This window comes from Ceratotherium simum, chromosome 29, assembly GCF_057802395.1.
Source record: "Ceratotherium simum simum isolate JZ-2026a chromosome 29, ASM5780239v1, whole genome shotgun sequence".
NCBI lineage: Eukaryota > Metazoa > Chordata > Mammalia > Perissodactyla > Rhinocerotidae > Ceratotherium > Ceratotherium simum.
This window is the reverse complement of record NC_141928.1, coordinates 8,201,222-8,226,013: the sequence shown is the minus strand read 5'-3', so window position 1 is coordinate 8,226,013 and position 24,792 is coordinate 8,201,222. Positions and strand designations below refer to the sequence as shown.

The window sequence follows — 24,792 nt, the reverse complement described above, 5'->3', positions numbered from 1 at the left end:
TTTTTATTTTTTTTATTTTTTATTTTTTTATTTTATTTTTTTTTTTTAAAGATTTTATTTATTCAGCTTTTTCCCCCCAAAGCCCCAGTAGATAGTTGTATGTCATAGGTTCACATCCTTCTAGTTGCTGTACGCGGGACTCGGCCTCGCGTTGGACGGAGAAGTGGTGTCTCCGGGCGCTCCCGGGATCCGAACCCGGGCCGCCAGCATCAGAGCGCGCGCACTTAACCGCTAAGCCACAGAGCCGGCCACAATCAGTATTTTTAAATGACTAATATTCCACTGATTGTGTATACTACAGTTTACTTCAGAATTCCTCTTGTGTTCTTTTCTGTTCCAGCATTTAGATTGCTTTTGAATATGCTTTAATGGCCATCTTTGTGCATTGTTCTTTTTTCTGTAAGTAGAGTTTTTTAGTCTGATACTCTGGTCATTATCAAGAAACTACTGTACTTGTCTCTTCATCTCTGATTGTTAATACAGTTACTTTGGGTCTTTGATATTTATGTATGTATATATGTACGTACGCCTTCTTAGGTTTCCAGTAAGGCATGTGATGGACTATTTTTGATTGCTTAGATCAGTTGACATGCAAGTTGGGCTTAACCTTCTTCTTCTCTCCAGGATGTTTTAGAAGAATGTATGTCTCTTCCCAAGCTGTCTTCTTACTCTGGATGGGTGGTCGATCATATCCTACCCCATACACAAGGGAACCCACCTTCCTCTGAGGCTTCAACATCCTCTAGACCTACCTCAGCCCTAGACCAACCTTCATTTGTTCCCAAATCCCCCATCAGAAGCCCCGCCTCGTCACCAGCCTCCCCAGCAACACCAGCAACACCAGATGGAACCGAGGTAAGGTTTTTTATCAGCTGAAGACAAAAGGCAGTGGTGGCTGCAAAGTTGAAGTGTTTAACATTGGCATACGACGGGGAAAATAATGATTGCTTCTTGTTGCAGCTGTTTGTAGGGACAGTGTTAGCTACATCACCCAGTGTTCTCTTTATGAAGACCTAGAGAAGGAAATAGTAATTAATTTCATGAGCAATTGGATGTTTTTTTCTCACGAACCTTGCATCTCTTTAACTGGTAGGTCTCCCTTTTTGTGTTGGCTGTTGGAAGGCTTAGAGTAAAGTTTGTACCTGCTCTTAAAATTCTTGGATCTTACTTATCGTTGGTTCTGTATGAGTTTTTACCCTATTTTTGGGTCTGTTTTATCCCTGCCTTTGTTTCTCCCTCTTAAAGAGTTAAATTTTTATCGATGGCATTCTTTTTTTCTTCCTTTCTTTCTTTTTTTTTTGTTGGTATACTTTCAGAGTAGTTTGTGTATATACAGATATACAGGAACATAGGTGGTAGAATGTAGTGTTAGGTACTTTGTTTTTATTTTTTTCACTTGACAATATATCTAGGAAATCATTTCTTCTCTATCTCTATATCTATCTGTATGTGCCTCATTTTAATATTTTTTCTGACTTTTAATTTATGTTTGTTGTTATATTTAATTTTCGTTTATAAGTTGCCTTAAGTAGCTTTCTGGATCAAAGTAAGATAGAAATAGTATTTGGCATAGAATGTCAAGAGTTAATAAAAAAAAAACCTTCTAAATTGCACTGTTGTGCTTTCTCAAGTTTTAGATTTTTTTTTTTTTTTTTTGTGAGGAGATCAGCCCTGTGCTAACATCCACCAATCCTCCTCTTTTTTTGCCGAGGAAGACGGCCCTGGGCTAACATCCGTGCCCATCCTCCTCCACTTTATATGGGTCGCCGCCACAGCATGGCCTGACAAGCAGTGCGTCGGTGCGCGCCCGGGATCCGAACCAGCGAACCCCGGGCCGCCGCAGCGGAGCGCACGCACCCAACCGCTTGTGCCACCGGGCCAGCCCCACAAGTTTTAGATTTTTATGCCAGCAAATTAAGACTAGACACTTTTTGCGGGGGCCGGCCCCATGGCTTAGCGGTTAAGTGCACGCGCTCCGCTGCTGGCGGCCCGGGTTTGGATCCCGGGCACACACCGACCCACCACTTGTCGGGCCATGCTGAGGTGGCCAGCAACTAGCAAGATGTGCAACTATAACATACAACTATCTACTGGGGCTTTGGGGAGAAAAGGGGGAAAAAAAAAACCAAACTAGGCACTTTTTAGAAAGGTGGAGATTATGTTTCTCATGTTTAGCTTCCAAAACAGAGATCTTTGTTCTTTTTGTCCTTCTCCACTGCAAATTTTTGTTTATTGAAAAAATATTATCATATTATCAAAAGAAAAAATTTAAATCTCCCTATGATTTCATCATTTCGGTCAACATTTGCTCCTTTGCAGTCTCTTATGCTCATGTATTTGTACCTAGACATAATTAAATTGTATGTGCACTTTCATATTCTATTTTTCCTTCCTAACCTTATTTTGTTCATGAACTATTTGAGCTATTTATTCATGTTATTTCCACCTTTGTAAATACCATACTTAGTGGACATATAATATCCTATGATTTATTGAATTGCTCCTTTATTATTAGGCATTTAGATGATTTCCATTTCATTGCCTTTAAAGATATTACAGTGAAAAACTTTTTTTTTTGGTGAGGAAAATTAGCCCTGAGCTAACATCCCATGCCAATATTCCTCTTTTTTTTGCTGAGGAAGACTGACCCTGGGCTAACATCCGTGCCCATCTTCCTCTACTTTATATGGGACACCACCACAGCATGGCTTGACAAGCAGTGCGTCGGTGCACGCCTGGATCTGAACCCGCAAAGCCCAGGCTGCCAAAGTAGAGCACGCGCACTTAACCCCGCTACGCCACCTGGCTGGCCCCCAAGATTTTTTCCTTTTAATCTTAAAATATACAACTATTATCTTAAAATAAATGCCCAAATGACTGCGTCAAAGATAAAAAGGGTGTGCACATTAAAATTTTTTTAATCTTATTTTAAAATTGTGGTAAAATATACATAACATAAAATTTACCATTTAACCATCTTTCAATGTACAATTCACTAGCATTAGATACAGTCACAATGTCCATCTCCAGAACTTTTTCATCATCCCCAGCTAAAACACTGTACTCATTAATAACTCCTTATTCCCCCCTTCCCCCAGTCCCTGACGACCACCATTCTACTTTCTTTCTCTATGAATCTGACCATTCTGGATACTTCGTAAGTGGAGTCATATAATATTTGTCCTTTTGTGACTGGCTTATTTGACTTAGGATAATGTCTTTAAGGTTCATCCATGTTGTAGCATGTGTCAGAATTTCCTCTGTTTTTTTTTTTTTTTAAAGATTTATTTATTTATTTTCCCCCCAAAGCCCCAGTAGATAGTTGTATGTCATAGCTGCACATCCTTCTAGTTGCTGTATGTGGGATGTGGCCTCAGCATGGCCGGAGAAGCGGTGCGTCGGTGCGCGCCCGGGATCCGAACCCGGGCCGCCAGCAGCGGAGAGCACGCACTTAACCGTTAAGCTACGGGGCCGGCCCCTCCTCTGTTTTTAAGGCCAAATAATATTCTGTTGTAGTATATACCATGTTTTGTTTATCCATTTGTCTGTCACTGGACACTTGGATTGCTTCCACCTTTTGACTGTTGTGAATAGTGCTGCTGTAAACATGCATGTACGTGTATTATCTTGAGTATCTGTTTTCAGTTCTTGTGGGTATATACCCAGAAGTGGAATTGCTTGATGATATGGTAATTCTGTGTTTAATTTTTTGAGGAGCCACCATACCATTTTCCACAGCAGCTGCACCATTTAAATTCCTATCATCAATGCACAAGGGTTCCAATTCTCCACATATTTGCCAACATTTGTTGTTTTCTGGGTTTTTTTTGTGATAATAGTGGATGTGAAGTGGTATATCATTGTGGTTTTAATTTGCATTACCCTAATGATTAGTGACGTTGAGCATCTTTTCATGTGCTGTCTTCTTTGGAGAAATGTCTTTGCCAGAGTTATTCACAACAAACAGGAATTTACTGTACAGTAAATAATAATCCTAAAAAGGAATATAGGACAGAGATGATTATTCATATTATAAAAGACTGCATGGTTCTATACATATAAAGTGTATTTTTTAGTTTATATTTAGCACTTCATCTTTAAAATTTTTAGTCTTTAAAAAATATTTCTGGGGCTGGCCCCGTGGCCTGCTCGTTGAGTTTGGCGCGCTCTGCTTCAGCAGCCCTGGTTTGGTTCCCGAGCATGGACCTATACCACTCATTGGTAGCCCTGCTATGGCAGCAACCCACATACAAAATAGAGGAAGATTGGCACAGATGTTAGCTCAGGGCGAATCTTCCTCAGCAAAAAAAATATATATATATTTCTAGCAATTGGGCATCATAAGTAAAAAAATGAACTTCAACCTAAAATTCACACCTTACATAAGACTTAACTCAAAATGAACATGGACTTAATTGTAAAACTATAAGACTTTTAGGGAAAACAAACATAATGAAGACCTAGGGCTTGGTGAAGTTTTTAGTTTTGACACCAAAAACACAATCCACAGAAGGAAAAATTGATAAATTGGATCTCATCAAAATGAAAACCTTTACTCTGTGAACGACCGTGTGAAGAGGATGAAAAGACAAGCTACTGACTGGGAGAAAAAAGTTGCAAACCACATATATCACAAAGGTTTTGTATCTAGAATGTATAAAAAACTCTCAAAACTCAAATGTTAAAAAAAAAACCGCTTTCTAACTCTCAGTTAGAAAATGGATGGGCCGGCTCCATGGCTTAGCGGTTAAGTGCGCGCGCTCTGATGCTGGCGGCCCGGGTTCGGATCCCGGGCGCACCCCAGGGCACCGCTTCTCCGTCCAACGCGAGGCCGAGTCCCACGTGCAGCAACTAGAAGGATGTGAACCTATGACATACAGCTATCTACTGGGGCTTTGGGGGGAAAAAAATGAATAAATAAAATCTTTAAAAAAAAAAAAAAAGAAAATGGACAAAAGATATGAAGACATTTCACCTAAGACAATATACAGATGGCAAATAAGTACATGAAAATATATTCAACATCGTTAGCCATTAGGGAAATGCAAATTAAAACCAGAACGAGGTAGCACTACACACCTATCAGAATGGTTAAAATAAAAAATAGTGACAGGGCTGGCCTGGTGGCTTAGCAGTTAAGTGCACACGTTCCACTACTGGCGGCCTGGGTTCGGATCCCGGGCGCGCACCGACGCACCACTTGTCTGCCCGTGCTGAGGCTTCGTCCCACATACAGCAACTAGAAGGATGTGTAACTATGACATACAACTATCCACTGGGGCTTTGGGGAAGGAAAAAAAGGAGGAGGATTGGCAATAGATGTTAGGTCAGAGCCGGTCTTCCTCAGCAAAAAGAGGAGGATTAGCATGGATGTTAGCTCAGGGCTGATCTCCCTCAAAAAAAAAAAAAAATTAATGACAACACCAAATGCTGACAATGATGTGGAGAATCTGGATCACTCGTATGTTTTGGGTGGGAATGTAGAATGGTACAGACAGGTGGGAAAGTTTGGCAGTTTCTGATAAACCTAAATATGCACTTAACCATATGACCTAGCAATTGCATTCTTGGGCATTTTTCCCAAAGAACTCAAAACTTACGTTCACATAAAAATCTGTATACCAATGTTCATAGCAGCTTTATTTATAATATCCAAAAACTGGAAACAACTAAATGTCTTTGAACAGATGAATGGTTAAACAAACTGTGGTGCATCTATACCATGGACTACTACCAGCAATGAAAAGCCAATCTCAAAAGGTTACATACTGTATGATTCCATCTGTTTAATACTCTTGACATAAGATCATTATAGAGATGGAGGACAGATTAGGGGTATAAGGTTGGTGTGGCACAAGGAAGCCTTGTAGGGATAAAACAGTTCTGTACCTTATCTACACACGTGATCAATTGCGTAGAACTATACACGTACGCAAGTGAGTTGCTGTAAAACTGGAGAAATTTGAGTAAGTTCTGTGGCTTGTACCAATGTCCATTTACTGTTTTCGATATTTTACTGTATTTATAAAAGATGTTACTATTGGAGGAAATTGGGTGAAGTATACACAGGACCCCCCTTATTTTTGCAACTTCCTATGAATTCCAGTCACTTCAAAGATTTTATTTATTTATTTATTTTCCCCCCAAAGCCCCAGTAGATAGTTGTATGTCATAGCTGCACATCCTTCTAGTTGCTGTATGTGGGACGTGGCCTCAGCATGGCCGGAGAAGCAGTGCGTCAGTGTGCACCGGGGATCCGAACCCCGGCCGCGAGCAGCGGAGCACGCGCACGTAACTGCTAAGCCACGGGGCCGGCCCTCCAGTCACTTCAAAATAAAAAAATATTTTAAAGTTGCTATGAGCAGCTTCTCAGAGGCAGCAGGTTCTAGTTCTGATCCTATTAATATTGTGGCATGCCCTCTGGCAGGAATCTTTCCCTCCTTAGGCCTCAGTTTCTTCATCTGTAAATCTGATACTGGACTGAATTGCTGAGGTCCTCTCCAGGTATAAAATTCCATAATTCTTGAGATTTAAATACATTATTGGATGGCTTTATATAATGGATTATTGTGTAATTTAGGAGTTTTTGGTGTTTAAGTAACAGAAACCCAGTTTAAACTTAGCTTAAACAAAGTGAGTGGGGGAGGGGAATGACAAGGAATTGATTAGCTCCTATAACCAGGAAGTCTAGGAGTGCATTTAGAATCAATCAGATGTAGACGGTCTGTTTTCTGCTTGACATTATTTCTAGCTTGATCCAGTGACCCAAATGTAAGGCTTTGCCTCTCCAGCTCTCAATTCTGCCTAACTCTTCTTGGTTTCATTTTTTAGACTTTATGTGGCAAGACGGCTATTGGTAGCCCTAGACCCACATCCTCTTAGGTTAGCATCCCCAGAAGAAGGGAAAGCCTTCCCAGATGGCTCCATTAGAGAAATTCAGAGATAGACTCTGGCCTCACTTGGGTCATAAGCCTCATTCCTGAAGTAGATCCTGGCTATAGGAGGATAGAGTACTTTGATTGCCAGGCTGGTCACATGCTTACCCCTGAGGCCAGGAGTGTGGAAGAATTGGGCATGTGGGTTGAGGTTGCTCCATCCAAACTACCCCAGCACAAATGGACACTTATCATAAGAAAGGGGAAAAATTTGCAAGGCAGATCAAAACAAAAAAGCAAAAAAAAAGAAAAAACCAAAAAACTGCCCAAAGCAGCAAACATCAGGGGCCGGCCCAGTGGTGCAAGTGGTTAAGTGCGAGGGCTCCACTGCGGCAGCCCGGGTTTCACTGGTTCGGATCCCGGGCGCGCACCGACGCACCACTTGTCAAGCCATACTGTGGCGGTGTCCCATATAAAGTAGAGGAAGATGGGCATGGATGTTAGCCCAGGGCCAGTCTTCCTCAGCAAAAAAAGAAGAGGATTGGCAGATGTTAGCTCAGGGCCGATCTTGCTCACAAAAAAAAAACCACATCAATTTATTAAGGCAAACAATTAGAACAAGGTCAATATCATAAAAAGCACACTGGTTCTAACCTAAATTGTTTTGTTGTGGTGGTTATTGGCTGTTGTTCATAAGTAGGGATGTGGTTTTTGTCTAGAAGGCATAACACCAGCTTTAACATCTTAAAAGCTTAAGTTTTCCATCTTCTGTCTAAACAGGGCAAACATGAGTCCCAGCAAACAGAATCTGTGGTACTTCAGTCCTCCCGGGGGATCAAAGTGGAAGGCTGCATCCGAATGTACGAGCTGGTGCACAGAATGAAAGGAACAGTAAGTCACCCGGGAAGTAAGGCAGGCTTGACCCTAGGGGACCACATTTAAATACAGTTCCTTGGGGCTTTTGAATGCCCACCGTATGCTAGTCACCATGCCCCACATAGTAGGTCCAGATTTAGTTGGGGAGATAGTGTAATATAGCAGTCAAGACTAAGCTCTCTGAGGTCAAATCTGGTTTCAAATCCTGGCTCTTCTATTTTACATGTGACTTTGGGAAAATTACTTAGGTTTTTCCTGGCTTTCATTTGCTTCTCCAAAATTCGAAGATGATATGAGGTTGTCCATTAAGGTTATACTGAGAAGATGGACCTTAGCAGCCTCGTGAGATAAGAATGCACTATTGTAATTAATTTTTTTGACTTTATTTTTTTATTAGAAAACAATGCGTGATTTTGTAAAATTTTTTAAAGAAACAGTGAACAAAGTAGATGCGAATCCATGTCCTCATAGAGTTTATGCTGGTGGGAAAGACAGAAGTAAACCAGAGAAATAAGTACACTGTAGTCAGAAAACTATTATAATCTGAGTGAAAGGCAGCAACACTCAGTAAAGCTTGCACTTCGACACTGTAACAAACAAAGATGGTGGTTGCTTAGACTAGGGAGGTAGCAGTGGAGATAGTGATGAGTGGTGTGTGTGTAGATGTGTCCCAGAGTTTTCTCAGCTCTGCTCCATCAATCAACACACACGGACTTTCTGTCTCCCGGAAGTATGTAGAAGGTTTTTCCCTGCTGATGGGCTCCTTCGTGTGTTCTCTGATGTTGAGTCTTTTTTCTTCCCAACTCTTATTTAACTAGTCTCAGTGGAGAAGATATGTATGCTTGTGTTCAATTTGCCTTCTTGCACTGGAAGCTTTAAAATAACTTCTAAAATAGAACAACATAATGTCTTAATATATTTTGACATATCTCTGTGCCAGCATATATAGCATCTCATCCTCGTTAAAGGCTGCAAAGTATTCTCTAATATGACCCACTATAGTATATTTAATCATTCCCCAGTTAATTTAAAGATTTTATTTATTTATTTTTTCCCCCCAAAGCCCCAGTAGATAGTTGTATGTCATAGCTGCACATCCTTCTAGTTGCTGTATGTGGGACTCGGCCTCAGGATGGACGGAGAAGTGGTGCCTCGGTGCGCGCCCGGGATCCGAACCCGGGCCACCAGCATCGGAGTGCGCGCACTTAACCACCAAGCCACGGGGCCGGCCCTCCCCAGTTAATTTATTTATTTATTTATTTATTTATTTTTTTTTAAAGATTTTATTTATTTTATTTTTTCCCCCCAAAGCCCCAGTGGATAGTTGTGTGTCGTAGCTGCACATCCTTCTAGTTGCTGTATGTGGGACTCGGCCTCAGGATGAACGGAGAAGTGGTGCCTCGATGCGCACCCGGGATCCGAACCCGGGCCGCCAGCATCGCAGCGCACGCACTTAACCACCAAGCCACAGGGCCGGCCCACCCCAGTTAATTTAAATTGTTTTAAATTTATTGCAATTATCAACAGGGCTGCAGAGAGCATCCTTGTACATATATCTTTGCACACATGTGCAAGCATTTCCTCAGAACAAAATCCTAAAATGGAACTAGAGTCACAGGATATATGCACTTGAAATTTTGATAGTTAAAATGTCAAGTTGCCCTTAAAAACCGTATGAGAGGGACCGGCACGGTGGCACAAGCGGTTAAGTGTGTGCACTCCGCTGCAGTGGCCCGGGGTTCGCCGGTTCGGATCCCGGGCATGCACCAACGCACCGCTTGTTAAGCCCTGCTGTGGCGGCGTCCCATATAAAGTAGAGGAAGATGGGCACAGATGTTAGCCCAGGGCCAGTCTTCCTCAGCAAAAAAGAGGAGGATGGGCATTGGATGTTAGCTCAGGGCTGGTCCTCCTCACAAAAAAAAAACAAAACGAAACGAAAAAACAACCATATGAGAGTACTCGTGAATCATAAATGAAGTACCAAATTCCCTTAGGTATAAAGGAAAGGGACTTTCCTAAGTGGAGGTGGGGGAAAAATGTAAGCAGAGATAATAACATGAGGAAAGGAGTGAGGCAGGAATGTGCATAGCAGGTTTATGGAATTAGAAAAAGGATTTCTGTAGATTACCCTGAAACCCTCACAAGAGTACACAGGATAGAAGCTTAAAAGTACAGGGCTGTTTGATACTGTGTTGGTAAATACCTATCCATTTCCAGCTTATACTGGAGTGACATAAACCATATGGGGCAAATTGGAAGAGCTTTCCAAAACAGCTGAATTTAAAGATCAACCCAAAGGGGAGAGGTGACTCGCAAAAGTTCTGAGAAGTAAGCAGATGATTCCATGCCCTTGAGTATCTCTGAGGGAGTTAAGGACTGATGGGAGGGTATTCCATGGGGAGAAATGAGCAAGGTGGTAATGGAGCTCTGGAGAGCAGCATCTGATCCTTTTCAGGAGGGCCTGAGGCAGTGGCAGGAGGACCAGGAGAGGAAGGTGCGCGCCCTCTCGGAGATGGCATCTGAACAACTGAAGCGGTTTGATGAACGGAAGGAACTGAAGCATCATAAAGAATTCCAGGACTTACGGGAAGTGATGGAGAAGAGGTGAGTCTCCCTGAATTCTGACTGGAAATGTCGGTGTGGTCAGTTGGAACTCTTTCCCACCAGGAAACCCAAAGGGAAAGAGGTGAACTTCTGATGAGTCCTTAAATATCAAAATAAGATAGCCAGAGAAGCTTACAACCTAGGAGAATGACCAACCTTGGAAAGATGACCAGTGTATCACGAAGAGAGGGAGGCTTTCAGGAGAGGTCAAACAGTTGTAGGGAGCATCCCTGACTATTCCTCCCTGTCATTTTTCATTCAGCTCCAGAGAAGCCCTGGGGCAGCAAGAGAAACTAAAAGCTGAGCATCGTCACAGAGCAAAGGTCAGAGCCTGGGCGAATCCGTGTGTGTGTTTCAGTGTCTGGCTGTAACCTGCCCGAAGAGTCAGGTTCTGCAGTCACGGCGGGCCTGGCCCATGTCATGCCTGTGTGACTTTGGGCAGTCCTTTTTCTGCCCTGGGCCCCTCTGTGAAAAGATGTAACCACACAGGGCTTGATGAATGTAGAATGAGAAGGCCCAGGAGCCCCTCGGAGAGAGAAGACTTGACAGCTCTTTCTATAGATCCTCAACCTGAAGCTGCGGGAGGCAGAGCAGCAGCGCCTGAAGCAGGTGGAGCAGGAGCGGCTCCGCAGGGAGGAGGGCCAGGCGCGCCTGCGGAGCCTCTATGCCCTGCAGGAGGAGCTGCTGCACCTCAACCAGCAGCTGGACGCGGACCAGCACAAAGACCTGCTCAAGGTCGACCTGTCGGCCTTCCAGACCCGAGGCAATCAGCTGTGCGGCCTCATCTCGGGGATCATTCGGGCCACTTCTGAGGTGAGGGGGCTTCCGGGGGGACTCCATCTTTGAAATGGAGAATCTTAAGAGCAAAGTTGTCTTCTGATTAAAGATAATGCCTACTTATTATCGCTTGTCATCTCCATGCCTAGAGATAACCACTGTTAACATTTTACATTTCTTTTCTCACAAGATGTGTGTGTGTGCGTGCATGCACATGTGTGTGTGTTATCCTCACCCAAAATTGGACTCATAGAGATACAGTTTCTTACCTTAGGTTAAAAAAATATTTGTTTCTTCTGATTGCAAAATACCTGAGTTCGTTCAGTAATATATACTGAATGCCTACTACACTTGTGGTAAAAATTAAAACCTTACAGAAAAGTATATTGCTTTTTTCAGTTAACGTTGCATTTTGAACACATAATTACTATAATCGTTAAAAATATTTTGATGTTTTTAAGGCAGTGTGAAAAACTGCAGGTATTGCCTTGACACATAGTAGGTATTTAATTAAATATTTGATGAACAGATGAAATTGGGTACTTCCAGCATGTAACCATACCAAACTTGATTGGAAAAAAAAACGTGCCTATTATGGAACATTTAAGTTTCTGTATTTTCGCTACCATAACACTGTAGTGATATCATTATATACATATCTTATGTGTATTTATGATTATTTCTTTGAGATAAATTCCCAGAAATGGAATTACTTGGTCAAAGAATTTTAAGGTTCTTGATTCACATCCAAAGTTGTACCAGTTGACACTTTCATTAATTGTTTATTCTTGCCCTTAGTTCGTATTTCTACTAGAGTCTGTTTTAAAAAATCAATTTATGTGAGTTCTATATATCAAAAACTTTTGGCATTTATCATATTTGAAGCAAAAGTTTATTTTTATAGTTTATTGTTCCCTTTGAATTCTCTTTATGGCTTTTGTTGATTTCTTTTTGTAAAATTTTAAACTTTTACAGAAGTAGAGAGAACAGCTAATGTACCTTTGGGCACCCGTTCCCCTGCTTCAGCAAGAATGAACAGCTCCCGGTCTTGTTTCATCTCTACCTCCACCCGCACCTCCCTCCCAGATGGTTTTACAGTAAATCTCAGACATATTCCTTCATCTGGAAAATACTTTAGTGTGTATCTCGAAAAGATAAAACTCTTAATATAGCCAAAATACTAATATCACATCTAAAAAACTAATAATCTATTTAATATGGCCAACTATCTAGTCAGTGTTCAAATTTCTCCAAGTGTCTCAAAATTGTTTTTAACAATTGGTTGGAAAATTAACATCCATGCAAGGTTCAATCTTTGAATTTGCTCTGTCTCTTACTTGACAGTCTTTTAATCTCAATGGTCTACCTCCCTTATCTCTTTTTTCTTGCCATTTAATTATTGAAGAATCTGGATCATTTCTTCTATAAAATTTCCTACATTCTGGAAAATTCCAGAACGCAATTGCTCACCCTACCCCTGTGATGTATTTTTACATTTTCTTTTATTCCCTGTAGTTCCCATGAACTGTTAACTTTATCTAGGGCAGCGTTGTCCAGCAGAATTTTCTGTACTGATGGAAATGTTCCATATCTGTGCTATGCAATACCATAGCCACTAGCCACATGTGGCTGTAGAGCACTTGAAATGTGGCTATTGTGGGCCGGCCCCGTGGCTTAGCGGTTAAGTGCGCTTGCTCTGCTGCTGGCGGCGCGGGTTCGGATCCCGGGCGTGCACCGAGGAACCGCTTCTCTGGCCACGCTGAGGCCATGTCCCACATACAGCAACTAGAAGGATGTGCAGCTGTGACATACAACTATCTACTGGGGCTTTGGGGGGGAAATAAATAAATAAGTAAAATTAAAAAAAAAAAAAGAAATGTGGCTATTGTGACTGAAGAACTGAATTTTAATTAAAAGCATTTTTTTAGTGAATTTAAGTGTAAATAGCAACATGTGGCTGCCTTACTGGCAGCACAGACCTAGAGACTTGACCAGATTCAGATTTGATTTTTTTTTTTCGTTTGCACAACAGTACTTCACACTTGGTCGTATATACTTGTTATTCCATCACATTGGGAGGCGTATAGTATCTGATTCTTCTTCCACTTGTGATGTTAAGATCGACCAGTGGCTTCAGATATGGTCAGCCTTATCTTCCATTTTAAAGATCTCTATGAGCCTATGTAATTCTACTACATTGATTAATTAATCCCTGTGTAATTCTACTACAAAGAAGAAATTTTCCCTATAAACTGTTTATCTTGAGGTACAGTCTGAATAGGAAAGGAAAGATAAATGTTTGATTCTTTCCTTTTATCAATTTTCAGAATGAGTTGCTTTTCTAGCATTCTCCCACAGTGATTTATGAGGGTTTTTTCCTTATTTTGTTAGCTATCATTAAGAATTTATGAATTTTTATGTATTTGATGTGTAGTATATTTCACTCTGTTGCAGTTTTGTTGTTGTTTAAATGGTCTCATCTTTGACCTGTGGGAGCACCTTCAGGTTGGTTCCTCCATCCTTTTGGCATGGCCCCAGTAGTGTTTGTTGCAGCAGAAAGCACGTAAGCTAAGATGCTCCTACCTCATGTTGAACATTTTCTTCTCCAGACGTAGAATCAGGCATTGCTTCAAGGAACTTGATTACTTGTTAGTGGGAAAAGGTATTTTAGAAAACACAGTCTGGTTACTATGGTTTATCATTGTTTCTAGGCCTTTTCAATAGATAGCACTAGGACTTTTTGTGTGTGTGTATGAAAATACATCATTAATTCATTCGGATCTTTTCCATTCAAATATAAGATTATAGCATTTATTTAACTTCTTTAATTTTATATATGTGTCATTGTTATCCCATTCTGAAAATCTGTTTCTTTCTTTCTTTTTTTTTTTTGGTGAGGAAAATCGGCCCTGAGCTAACATCTGTTGCCAATCCTCCTCTTTTTGCTTGAGGAAGATTGTCACTGAGCTAACATCTGTGCCAGTCTTCCTCTACTTTATATATGGGACACTGCCACAACATGGCTGGATGAGCGGTGCATAGGTCCACGCCCAGGATCTGAACCTGCGAACCCTGGGCTGCCAAAGCAGGGTGTGCAAACTTAACCACTCTGCCACCAGGCTGGCCCTCAGTTTCTTTTTTTTTTTTTTTTTTTAAAGATTTTTTTATTTATTTTTTGCCCCCAAAGCCCCAGTAGATAGTTGTATGTCACAGCTGCACACCCTTCCAGTTGCTGTATGTGGGACTCGGCCCCAGGATGGACAGAGAAGTGGTGCCTCAATGCGCACCCGGGATCCAAACCCGGGCCGCCAGCATCGCAGCGCGCGCACTTAACCACCAAGCCACAGGGCCGGCCCTGGCCCTCAGTTTCTAAATTAATGAATGTTATTTACTTTATCCTACTATATATAGTATAATATGTGTCTGTATATGTGTAATTTCATAACATAATTTCAAAATAATGATACCAATACTAACAATAGGATTGCTGATAACAGTTTAAGGTTTCTTGGTGCTTCTTTTTGCCTAGAACTATATACCACTAAGGGGCGTACAATTAAATTACTGTTTCATTTCACTTGAAATAATTCTCTTTATTGTTAAGATACTAACTTGATAAATGGTTGGGTTCATCTGTTTCATTTTTAAGAATTTCTTTCAACTGGGTTTAATTTTGTTTTATACTTATTTGAAACACTTACATGGTTCCAAAGTCAGAACTACAAAAAAGGTGTAGTTGGAGAAGTCTAGCTTCCTTCTGTCTCCACCCTGTTCTTGTCCTCTCTGCAAGTGACCGTTTTCTGTTAGCTTTTGGGTGTTGTGTCCATTCTTTAAAAACAAAAGCAAATACCTACGTGTGTATTTATCTCCCCCTTCCCAGATAAAAGATAGCTTACCATGTGCACTGTTCTGGACCTTGCTTCTTTTGCACTTAATTTATCCTGGCAAGCACTGCTTAGCAATGTGTAGAGTTTTCCTCATTTCTTTATATAACAGCATAGTACTCTGTTGTGTGGGTGTATAGTACAAACATAGTTTATGACATTTTTTAATTTTATTTATTTATTTTTTCCCCCAAAGCCCCAGTAGATAGTTGTATGTCATAGTTGCACATCCTTCTAGTTGCTGTATGTGAGACGCGGCCTCAGCATGGCTGGAGAAGCGGTGCGTTGGTGTGCACCCGGGCTTGGAACCCGGGCCACCAGCAGCGGAGCGTGCGCACTTAACTGCTAAGCCACCGGGCCGGCCCAATGACATTTTTGATATAAAGAAGTTATGGGGTTTTTCCCCTCATTTAATCCACTTGAAATTTATTTGATGCTTGGTGGGAGATGTTTATTTTTTTAAATATTCCTACTATTTTACCACCACCCACTTTTTCCTCCTGATTAGTAAATATCTCTTATCACCCTAAATACTATCCTGGAGCTCTTTCTCAATATTCTTTTCTAGGGGCTGGCCCCATGGCCTGGTGGTTAGGTTCAACATGTTCTGCTTCGGTGGCCACGGTTTGGTTCCCGGGCGTGGACCTACACTGCTCGTCGGCAGCCATGCTGTGGCGGCGACCCACATACAAAATAGAGGAAGATTGGCTCAGATGTTAGCTCAGGGTGAATCTTCCTCAGCAAAAGAAATATATATATTCTTTTCTATTTCTTTGATACATTTTTTAATTCTTATACCAGGATCATCGTATTTTATTTATTTATTTTTTTGTGAGGAAGGTCAGCCCTGCACTAGCATCCATGCAATCCTTCTCCTTTTTCTTTTCTTTTTTTTTTGTGAGGAGATCAGCCCTGTGCTAACATCTGCCAATCCTTCTCTTTTTTTGCTGAGGAAGACCGGCCCTGGGCTAACATCCCTGCCCATGTTCCTCCACTTTATATGGGACGCCGCCGCAGCATGGCCTGCCAAGCAGTGTGTCGGTGCGTGCCCGGGATCCAAACCGGTGAACCCCGGGCTGCCACAGCAGAGCCCGTGCACTTAACTGCTTGCACCACTGGGCTGGCCCCTAATCCTTCTCTTTTTGCTGAGGAAGACCGGCCCTGAGCTAACATCTATTGCCAATGCTCCTCCTTTTTTTTCTTTCTCCCCAAAGCCCCAGTAGATAGTTGTACGTCATAGTTGCACATCCTTCTAGTTGCTGTATGTGGGACGCCGCCTCAGCATGGCCTGAGAAGTGGTGCGTCAGTGCACGTCCAGGATCTGAACCCCGGCCGCCAGTAGCGGAGCGCGCACACTTAACCGCTAAGCTACGGGGCCAGCCCCCATCCTATTTTAATTGATGTAGCTTTATAATACATCTTAATACCTAAAAGGGAAAACCCATCATGAATTTCCTGTAGAATTTTGTTGTTTGTATTCTACCTGGGACAAGTTGGTTTAAAATGAGAGGCCTCATTGATTTAACAGATAAAACTATGAAATATGTTTATAGGACAGAACATAGAAAATAATGCAGAGCTTCTCAATTCATTTTATAATTTTGATAGTCAAATTCTAACAAAATAGCACACTGAAAGAAATGTGCATGTCAGTCTGACTTATATGCAATCTCACTTATGAACAGAAGATCTAAATAAAAGATAAATCAAATTTATTAGTGCCTCAAAAAAATAATGCACTATAACCAAAGAGGTGTTATTCTAAGAATAATATAAAGCTGGTTCAATATGAAATCTGCTCATGAAATTCATTTTACTAATAGGTTAATGGAGCAAAATCATATGCTTATCTCATCAGATGTTATAAAAGTATATGCTAAAATTCAACATCCTTTCCTGATTTAAAAAAACCTTGTAGTAAACTAAGAATAAAAATGTGTTCCTCATTAATATGATAAATAGTATATATTTCAGGTATTCCCTTAAAGTTGGGAAAGAAATAAAAATATACCACATTGTTACTGTTGTTTAATGTTGTTATAGACGTTTTAGCCAATAGAAGGTAATAAAAACAAAGTATAAATATTTAAATGAAGAAATGTAATTTGATGACAGTGTGATTGTCTACCTAGAAAGCCAAGAGTAAAAAGCTGGAAACTATTAGGTTTTTTTTTGTTTGTTTGTTTTGTTTTTTTTGTAAGGGAGATTAGCCCTGTGCTAACATCCATGCTGATCCTCCTCTTTTTGCTGAGAAGACCGGCTCTGAGCTAACATCTATTGCCAATCCTCCTCCATTTTTTTCCCCCAAAGCCCCAGTAGATAGTTGTATGTCGTAGTTGCACATCCTTCTAGTTGCTGTATGTGGGACGTGGCCTCAGCATGGCCGGACAAGCGGTGCGTCGGTGCATGCCCGGGATCCGAACCCAGGCCACCAGTAGCGGAGCGCGCGCACTTAACTGCTAATCCACGGGGCCGGCCCCTAATGAGACTTTAATAATGTGGCCAAAATTTAAAATATTCTGGCAAAAAAAGAGTTAAAAATATGATGAAATTATATAATACCTAGAAATAAACTAGCATAAAGTGGATGTGATATACATAAAGAAAAGTACAAAACTTAATTAAATTTATAGACTTGAATAAACGGAATAATTTACCATGTTCCTGAAGCCTCATTAAAATAAGCTATCAGATTTGCCCAAGTCAGTAAATTTTGTGAAATTCTAATAAAAAATATGTTAGACTGTTTCAAAAAAGAAACCTTGTGGTGGCAGACTTGCATTATCAAATATAAAAACATTTTCTAACACTACAGTTCAAGCAGTTTCTTTTTGCCTAGGAACAGACAGCAAGATTAGTGGAACAGAATAGCAAGCCCAGAAGGAGACATATTTTTTGTAGGATAATTAATATATTATAAAGGTTATCATTTCAAATCAGTGGGGAAAAGATGGATTATTTAGAACCATAAAAGTAAAGATTAAATTTATCCCATTCTTTCATCTTATTAATTCCATATTTCTTGGATGTTTAAGTGTAAAAACAAAGAGACAAACAAAAAAAAATAAATCATTATGTTCAGTGGAAAAAAACATAGGTGAATATTTGAATTATATTAAGGTATAGAGGCCCTGTGTAAGCAAAGCAAGAAAAACAAATGTCATAATGGAAAAGATCAATAGATATGAGTACGTAAAAGTTAAAGTCATATTCAAGTTAGGAAACATGTTTGTAATATACACAGCAGACCTAAATTTAATGTCCTTGATACAAAGAGACCTCTTGCAATTTATGGCAAAAAAAAAGATAAATAAATCACTCTCTACCTCCATCCCATTAATGGGAAAATGAGCAAAGGACAGGACAAGCAGCTTATAAAAGCAAAAATGTAATTGTCTAGTACATTTGAAAATAAATGCAAAATCACCATTAATACATGGAATGCAGATTAAAACACAGTATCATTTTTATCTAGACTTTTGTCATAAGCTTTTAAAAAATTATTCCAGCCAGTGTTGGTGAGAGCACGGAAGAATCCGTACTTACATACTGTGGATGTGTTGGTAATTTGGTATTACCTTTAAGAGAACAGGAAAGCAATAAATATCAACATGTTGAATGTGAGTATTCCACTGGCACAACAATTCCAATTCTAGAAATGTATTGACTTGTGTGAGGTACGAGTCCGCCCCACAGGGTGCCTAGGGTATTACCACTAAGCTCTGCCTCTGTCACCCTGACAGAACGGCTTTCCTACCACAGAGGACCAAGCTGTGGCTGAGAGAGCTCTGCAGGAAATGCGGGACCTCCTTACGAACTTGCAGCAGGAGATCGCCAGGGCCTGTGAAGACAAGAGGAGGCAGGATGAAAAGGAGGCCCAGATAAAGCAGCAAGAGTCACAGATGCAGCAGGGGCCACAGGTCCACAGAGAGTCCCGAGCTCCCAGCCTGGGCCCGGGAGGGAAACAGAATGAAGGTGAGTTTGGATGTGGATGTGGTCCTTTAACTGAGTGTAAGTTTCAGAATGTGAAAAGAAACAAGACTGTGTTTTTAGTATTGTATTAAACTACAGGGCAATTTGCCAGAACTTTTACATAATGTAAAATTTAGTACTTGTACTGAATTACGTTTAGTTTTGGATGATATGGAGCTTGACTTCAGATTCCAACACTTTCCATGAAGACTTGAAATTCTGTATAATTCTAGTAGATGTGTCATTCCAAGAGTTGCTGTTGTTGAGCGTTTTCAATAAATATGTACAAAATGTATGTTCGTTTAATACATAAGAGAATCAATATAGCATAATGGTTGTGAATGCTGGCTTTGGAGCCATATCTGTGGGAATCTAGTTTTTCTGCTTCCTAGCAATGTAACTTTGGCAAATTACTTAAGCTCTCCATGCCTGTTTCTTTATCTATTACAATGACAGTAATAGTATCTACTTCATAGGGTTATTGTGGCAGTGAAAGCAGCTAATACATATATAAGGTGATTAGAACAGTGCCTGGCTCACAGTAAGTGTTCACTACCTATCAGCTATTATGAAAGCCTGTCTTTGATTCCTCAGACCTGCAGGTGAAGGTGCAAGACAGTACAATGCAGTGGTACCAGCAGCTGCAGGATGCTTCCAGTCGGTGCATGTTGGCCTTTGAGGGGCTGACCAGCAGCAAAGACAGTGAGGTAGGAGGGATCTAAATCAGGAATTCTCTGGGTCTGATAGGGCTCCCCACAGCCTCGTGTCCCAAAGGAATGTAGCTAGCATGTCACGTTCCCTAGTCCTCATGGCATCTACTCAGCTCTTCAAAATACTATCTGCCTTCTCACTGTTCTCTTCTGGCAGGCCAAAAAGATAAAGATGGACCTCCAGAAGGCTGCCACCATCCCAGTGAGCCAAATCTCCACCATTGCAGGTTGGTCAGAGGAGTTAAGAACATAGTCCTTCACTTCATTTTGTTATTTTTAAAGAAAGACTCCAAATCTACTTATCTGTAAGGTTCCTATAAACAGAGTATGTTTGCACACATGTTGATGGTTGGATCAGGTATGTCTAAGTTATATGCATCCTATTTTGCTTTCCTCTGGTTCCTCTTCAACACAGAGAAGGTAATCATTATGTGTTTGTTGACTCATTTTTTTTAATAAGCTATATATTAATAGTAAATTATTTAGGATGGCCCTTACCTAAAGTCCAAAGTTACTGCTGAAAACATCACTAAGGGAACTAGGATGTGACTTGTATTCTTTGCTTTGTCCTACAACCTTAGCTTTTCCAAACTTGAAGCCTGCCTTGTTAATACTTTAGAACTTGTTCCTTTTCTCTCCAGAGACTGAGATTTAGAGAGGAAGAACCAGACAGGGGAAAGACCCTTCTTCCTCTTCTTCTTTAGAAACAGAGGTTCATTTTTATAGAGCTCTAGATGTGGAAGCCTCCAAATTACAGACTGTGCTGCCAAGTGGCTGAGGAGCATGTACAGCCAGAAAGCTGCTCTGATTTAGCGTGGGTCCCAGTTCCCCTGGCTTACCTGTTGCCTAAAAAGCATAGGAAAGTTGCAGTTTCTGCCGTTGAGAGGCTGTATGACAGCACTTAGATATCACTTTGCTGCCTGAAATTCTCTCTGGAACAAGGACAAGGTATAAATAAATAAACACGTATCACTTTCTGGAATTTAAAGTGCCATTTCCTTTGATAGCAACAGCAACGGGGGAGAGGTTGACGTGACAGCCATTCCACACCTTCGCTGCCCTCCTCAGGCTTATCCTCAGTTTTTACCCCTCAGTTGAGCACAGATAGCCTTGCGTCCTCCTTCATCAGGAAAATCGAGACGCCCGGTGTGAGATCCTCAGATGCCTCCCCTTCCACCTTTGCACAGCTGTACTTACCTCTTTTCTCCTGTTTCAAAGGATGAAGTGTCCTTCCAGCCCATGCTTGACCTTCCACCTCTGCCTTTGTCCCCATCCCCTCTCATCTCCTTCAAGACTTTGCCTCATCATTTATCGCCTTTCTCTCCCATTTTCTACAGTACTCCCTTTACAGGCTCCTTTCCCTTTAAACATGCTTGAGTCACTCACATCCTAAAATATGTTTCCTTTGATTCTTTATCTTCTAAATATTTTCACGTCTTCCTCACATGTGGATTTGGCACTGTTGATCTTCCCGTCTTTATGAAACTCTGCTCCTTTGGCTTCCATGGCAGCATTACTTTCCAGGTTCTCCTCCTGCCTCTCTTTCTCCTTTGTGGGTTCCTCGGTCTCCTCCACACCTTAACTGTAGGTGTTTCCTAGGGATCCACTCTTACCCCTCAGTTCTTCTCGTTCTACAGACCCCATGGCTTCGGCCATGACCTGTGTGCAGATGACTGTCAGATCTGTCTCTGGTTCATTCCTTTCCTCTGAGCTTCAGATTCTCCAGCTCCAGCTCCCTGCGGGACTTCTCCGCCTGGCTGTCTCTCAGATACCTCAAGTTTAATATGTTTAGATCTGAACTCATCATCTGCCTTATGCCTGCTTTGTCTGCTGTTTGCTCTAAGTAATCAGAGCACCATTATCTACCCAGTCTCCTTAGCTGGAAACCTGGGAGTCATCCCCACGACTGCCTCCTCTGTTTCATTCTCTACGTCTAGTTAGGGTCTAGTTTTGCGTTCTTCATTTTCCTGCATTTTTCCTGACTGTGTCTCTTTGTCTCCATCATTATTGTAAGCCCTTTAAGAACTTACAGTCCAGCCAGACACAGACATGCTGTAGAGTTAGTGCTCAGTAAATGTTGGATGACCGAGAAGAGATCTAACTCCTACCTCTGTAAAGGTGGACGTCCACGAGTAGTTGGATTCAGAGCAGAATTTAAATAAGAATGTGGTGCTGGGGTGGCATATGGGATGTGGGAGGCCATGTCAGGCGTAGGGTTGGGAGCTGACTCTCCTAACTGGAGAGGCGTGGAGAAAGGGGCTGAGTGGGGATTCGGCCAAGAAGGTCCTTTGAAACCATCAGTAAAGTAGTAATAGAGTGTGACTTAGTAGGAGTGTGAGTGGGGTAAATTTGTATGGAAATGTACGTATTTTACTATCTCAGTAAGGTTTGAGTCCCTGTTTCTGTTTTTCTGGGATTATTAGCCTTGGGGCTTCTATGATATCTCATTATTTAATTCTTGTTTCCCTCCTGCTTTTCTTACTTCCTAGAAAGGTGGCTAGCTGGGTTTTTTTGTTTGTTTTAATCGACCTGAATCAGTGGTTTGAGGAGGATATTTCTGAGATTCTTTTTTTTTTTTTTAATTTTATTTATTTATTTTTTCCCCCCAAAGCCCCAGTAGATAGTTGTATGTCATAGCTGCACATCCTTCTAGTTGCTGTATGTGGGACACAGCCTCAGCATGGCTGGATAAGCGGTGCGTCGGTACGCGCCTGGGATCCGAACCCCGGGCCGCCAGCGGCAGAGCTCACGCACTTAACCACTAAGCCACGGGGCCGGCCCTCTGAGATTCTTGTAACATTTTTTAAAATGATTAGGAGCTTGTCAGGATATTTCTAAACTGGAGATGCTATATTAATTTAAATAAAATTAAATTGATTGCAAGTAGTGGAAACTAATTCAGATCTGTTTCTGTAAAAAACAAAACAAAATAAAACAAAAAAGTTTGTCCTAAAGATAACAAGGTATTTTATAGAACCTGATGGTGGGAATGGGGCTAGGTCTCAGGAGCTAGAAACTTTAGGACACTTTTCTCTCGTACCTTGTCTTCCCTCTGTACATGTCCATTCTTATTTTATAGACTGCTGTTCTTTGGTCCACATGGCATTTGCAAGGCCCCACTGCTCACAAGTGTATGTGTTCCAGGCCAGCCACTTCAAGGAATTAACTCTGTCAGTCGGCTGATTGGCTCAGCTAGACTATCCTAATCTAACTTTAGGCACTATAGAGGATAGGACACAGAGGATCTTTCATACAAATACAGCTACTAGGAACCCACTTCTATGTCTCTGAGGATGGAGAGAGGCAGGTCTCAGGGAAGGGGAGGAAATCATTGTGAGCTGGGAAGATCCTTTAGAAGGTTTTTCCTAAAGATGCAAATGACTCCTTTAGGGACATCAACCATGGCCCATGGGATCTATAACAATTCAAAACCTATTTCCATATTGTTCATCTCTCTGTTTGATGTGTCAGTTTCAGGATTAGTTCATTCCCAAATAAGGAATTCCTTTGAAATAGTACTATGTCTTATGTACTTTTTGCACCCTCCACAACATGTATTTGATTGACATTTATTTTTCTGCATGAGTATTTTGGCTTTAGGCTCTGAACTGCTGGAGGGCTGCACAGCTGGATTTATATAGATTCCTTGTTATTACAGTGGTGAAAATTAGATTGATCTGCAGTTGTATCTTTTAACTAGCTTCCTCTCTTTCATACCCAGGCTCAAAGCTGAAGGAGATCTTTGACAAGATCCACAGCCTACTCTCTGGAAAACCTGTTCAGTCTGGTGGGCGCTCTGTGTCCGTGACAGTTAACCCACAGGGCCTGGACTTTGTCCAGTACAAACTAGCAGAGAAATTTGTGGTGAGAAACCTTGTTTACAGAGCTATGGGAAGAAGAGGCTGGTGCACAACATTTAAGCTTTTCTTGAGTATTAACTTAAAATTGTCCCCATTTCTGTGTTCCCAGAAACAAGGAGAGGAGGAAGTGGCCTCTCATCACGAAGCAGTCTTCCCCATCGCGGTTGTGGCCTCCGGGATCTGGGAGCTCCACCCCAGAGTGGGGGACCTCATTCTTGCTCACCTACACAAGAAGTGTCCTTACTCTGTTCCTTTCTATCCATCTTTCAAGGAGGGAATGTCTTTGGAAGACTATCAGAGGTGAAGTTGTTTTTCTCCTTCCTCACTGTCCCTAGGGTGATCAATGAAATATAAATAGAATTTCTATTCCTCCTTCTCACAGCTCCTCTAATGTACCTTGAATGTTCTATCGGAGAATACAATGTCTTTCATGCAAACTGGATAGCTTTGGAATTTGTGGGTTTAGGTACCAATAATCAGTATAGTTTACTGGAAAGAATACTGGGTCTAGAATCCAGGGGTCTTAGAATTTTATCCCTGGTTTGCATTTAATAGCTTTGCAAAACTGGGTAAATCATTTAACATCTTTGAGCATCATTTTCCTTATTTGTAAATAATATCTGTAACCTCCTGTGAGTTTACCTCACAAGGCTTATATGATGCACAGATTGGATAATGGAGATGAGTGCTTTGTAAACAAAGATTCTATAAATGTAATCATATGTAATAATTTATTAATAATAATATATTGCTACTTTTAGCCATAAAAAGTAATCTCTGATTTGTCACCCTTGCTTTGGCCTTGTCACATTGAATTTTTTTTTCCCATATAGGATGCTTGGCTACCAAGTGACGGATTCCAAAGTGGAACAGCAGGACAACTTTCTCAAACGCATGTCTGGGATGATCCGTCTCTATGCTGCCATCATCCAGCTCCGGTGGCCTTATGGAAACCGACAAGAGGTAGTAGAAAAGGCTTACTGTCGCTAATGAGAGGCCGGACCATATAAGTACATTCCATCTGCAGGAAATATTGACCTTCTTTCAGAGAGGGCAGTCGAGTTACATGATAAGTTAAAGTGTATTGCTGCTTCATAGGTATTCTTTAGAGAAGTCGCTGATTGTTAGGGAAATTTTGGATCCTCAGAGCCATTTGTTCAATGATTGACTCAGCTGAGGCTTTAAAGAACTGAGTTTATTTATTTATTTATTTATTTGTGAGGAAGATCAGCCC

The 24,792-nt window shown here is 41.2% G+C and overlaps 1 protein-coding gene across 1 annotated transcript in view; it reads left to right on the top strand.

Annotated features, from left to right (window-relative positions):
- GLE1 (GLE1 RNA export mediator) overlaps nucleotides 1-24,792 on the top strand; it is a 34,277-nt gene that overhangs the window by 3,805 nt on the left and 5,680 nt on the right. The window contains exons 2-12 of the mRNA XM_004423532.3: nucleotides 625-855; nucleotides 7,656-7,766; nucleotides 10,207-10,355; nucleotides 10,618-10,678; nucleotides 10,917-11,168; nucleotides 18,760-18,991; nucleotides 19,583-19,695; nucleotides 19,856-19,925; nucleotides 23,420-23,562; nucleotides 23,668-23,858; nucleotides 24,392-24,521. Coding sequence (XP_004423589.1) covers nucleotides 625-855; nucleotides 7,656-7,766; nucleotides 10,207-10,355; nucleotides 10,618-10,678; nucleotides 10,917-11,168; nucleotides 18,760-18,991; nucleotides 19,583-19,695; nucleotides 19,856-19,925; nucleotides 23,420-23,562; nucleotides 23,668-23,858; nucleotides 24,392-24,521 — 1,683 coding nt within the window. The remainder of the gene's footprint in view (nucleotides 1-624; nucleotides 856-7,655; nucleotides 7,767-10,206; nucleotides 10,356-10,617; nucleotides 10,679-10,916; nucleotides 11,169-18,759; nucleotides 18,992-19,582; nucleotides 19,696-19,855; nucleotides 19,926-23,419; nucleotides 23,563-23,667; nucleotides 23,859-24,391; nucleotides 24,522-24,792) is intronic.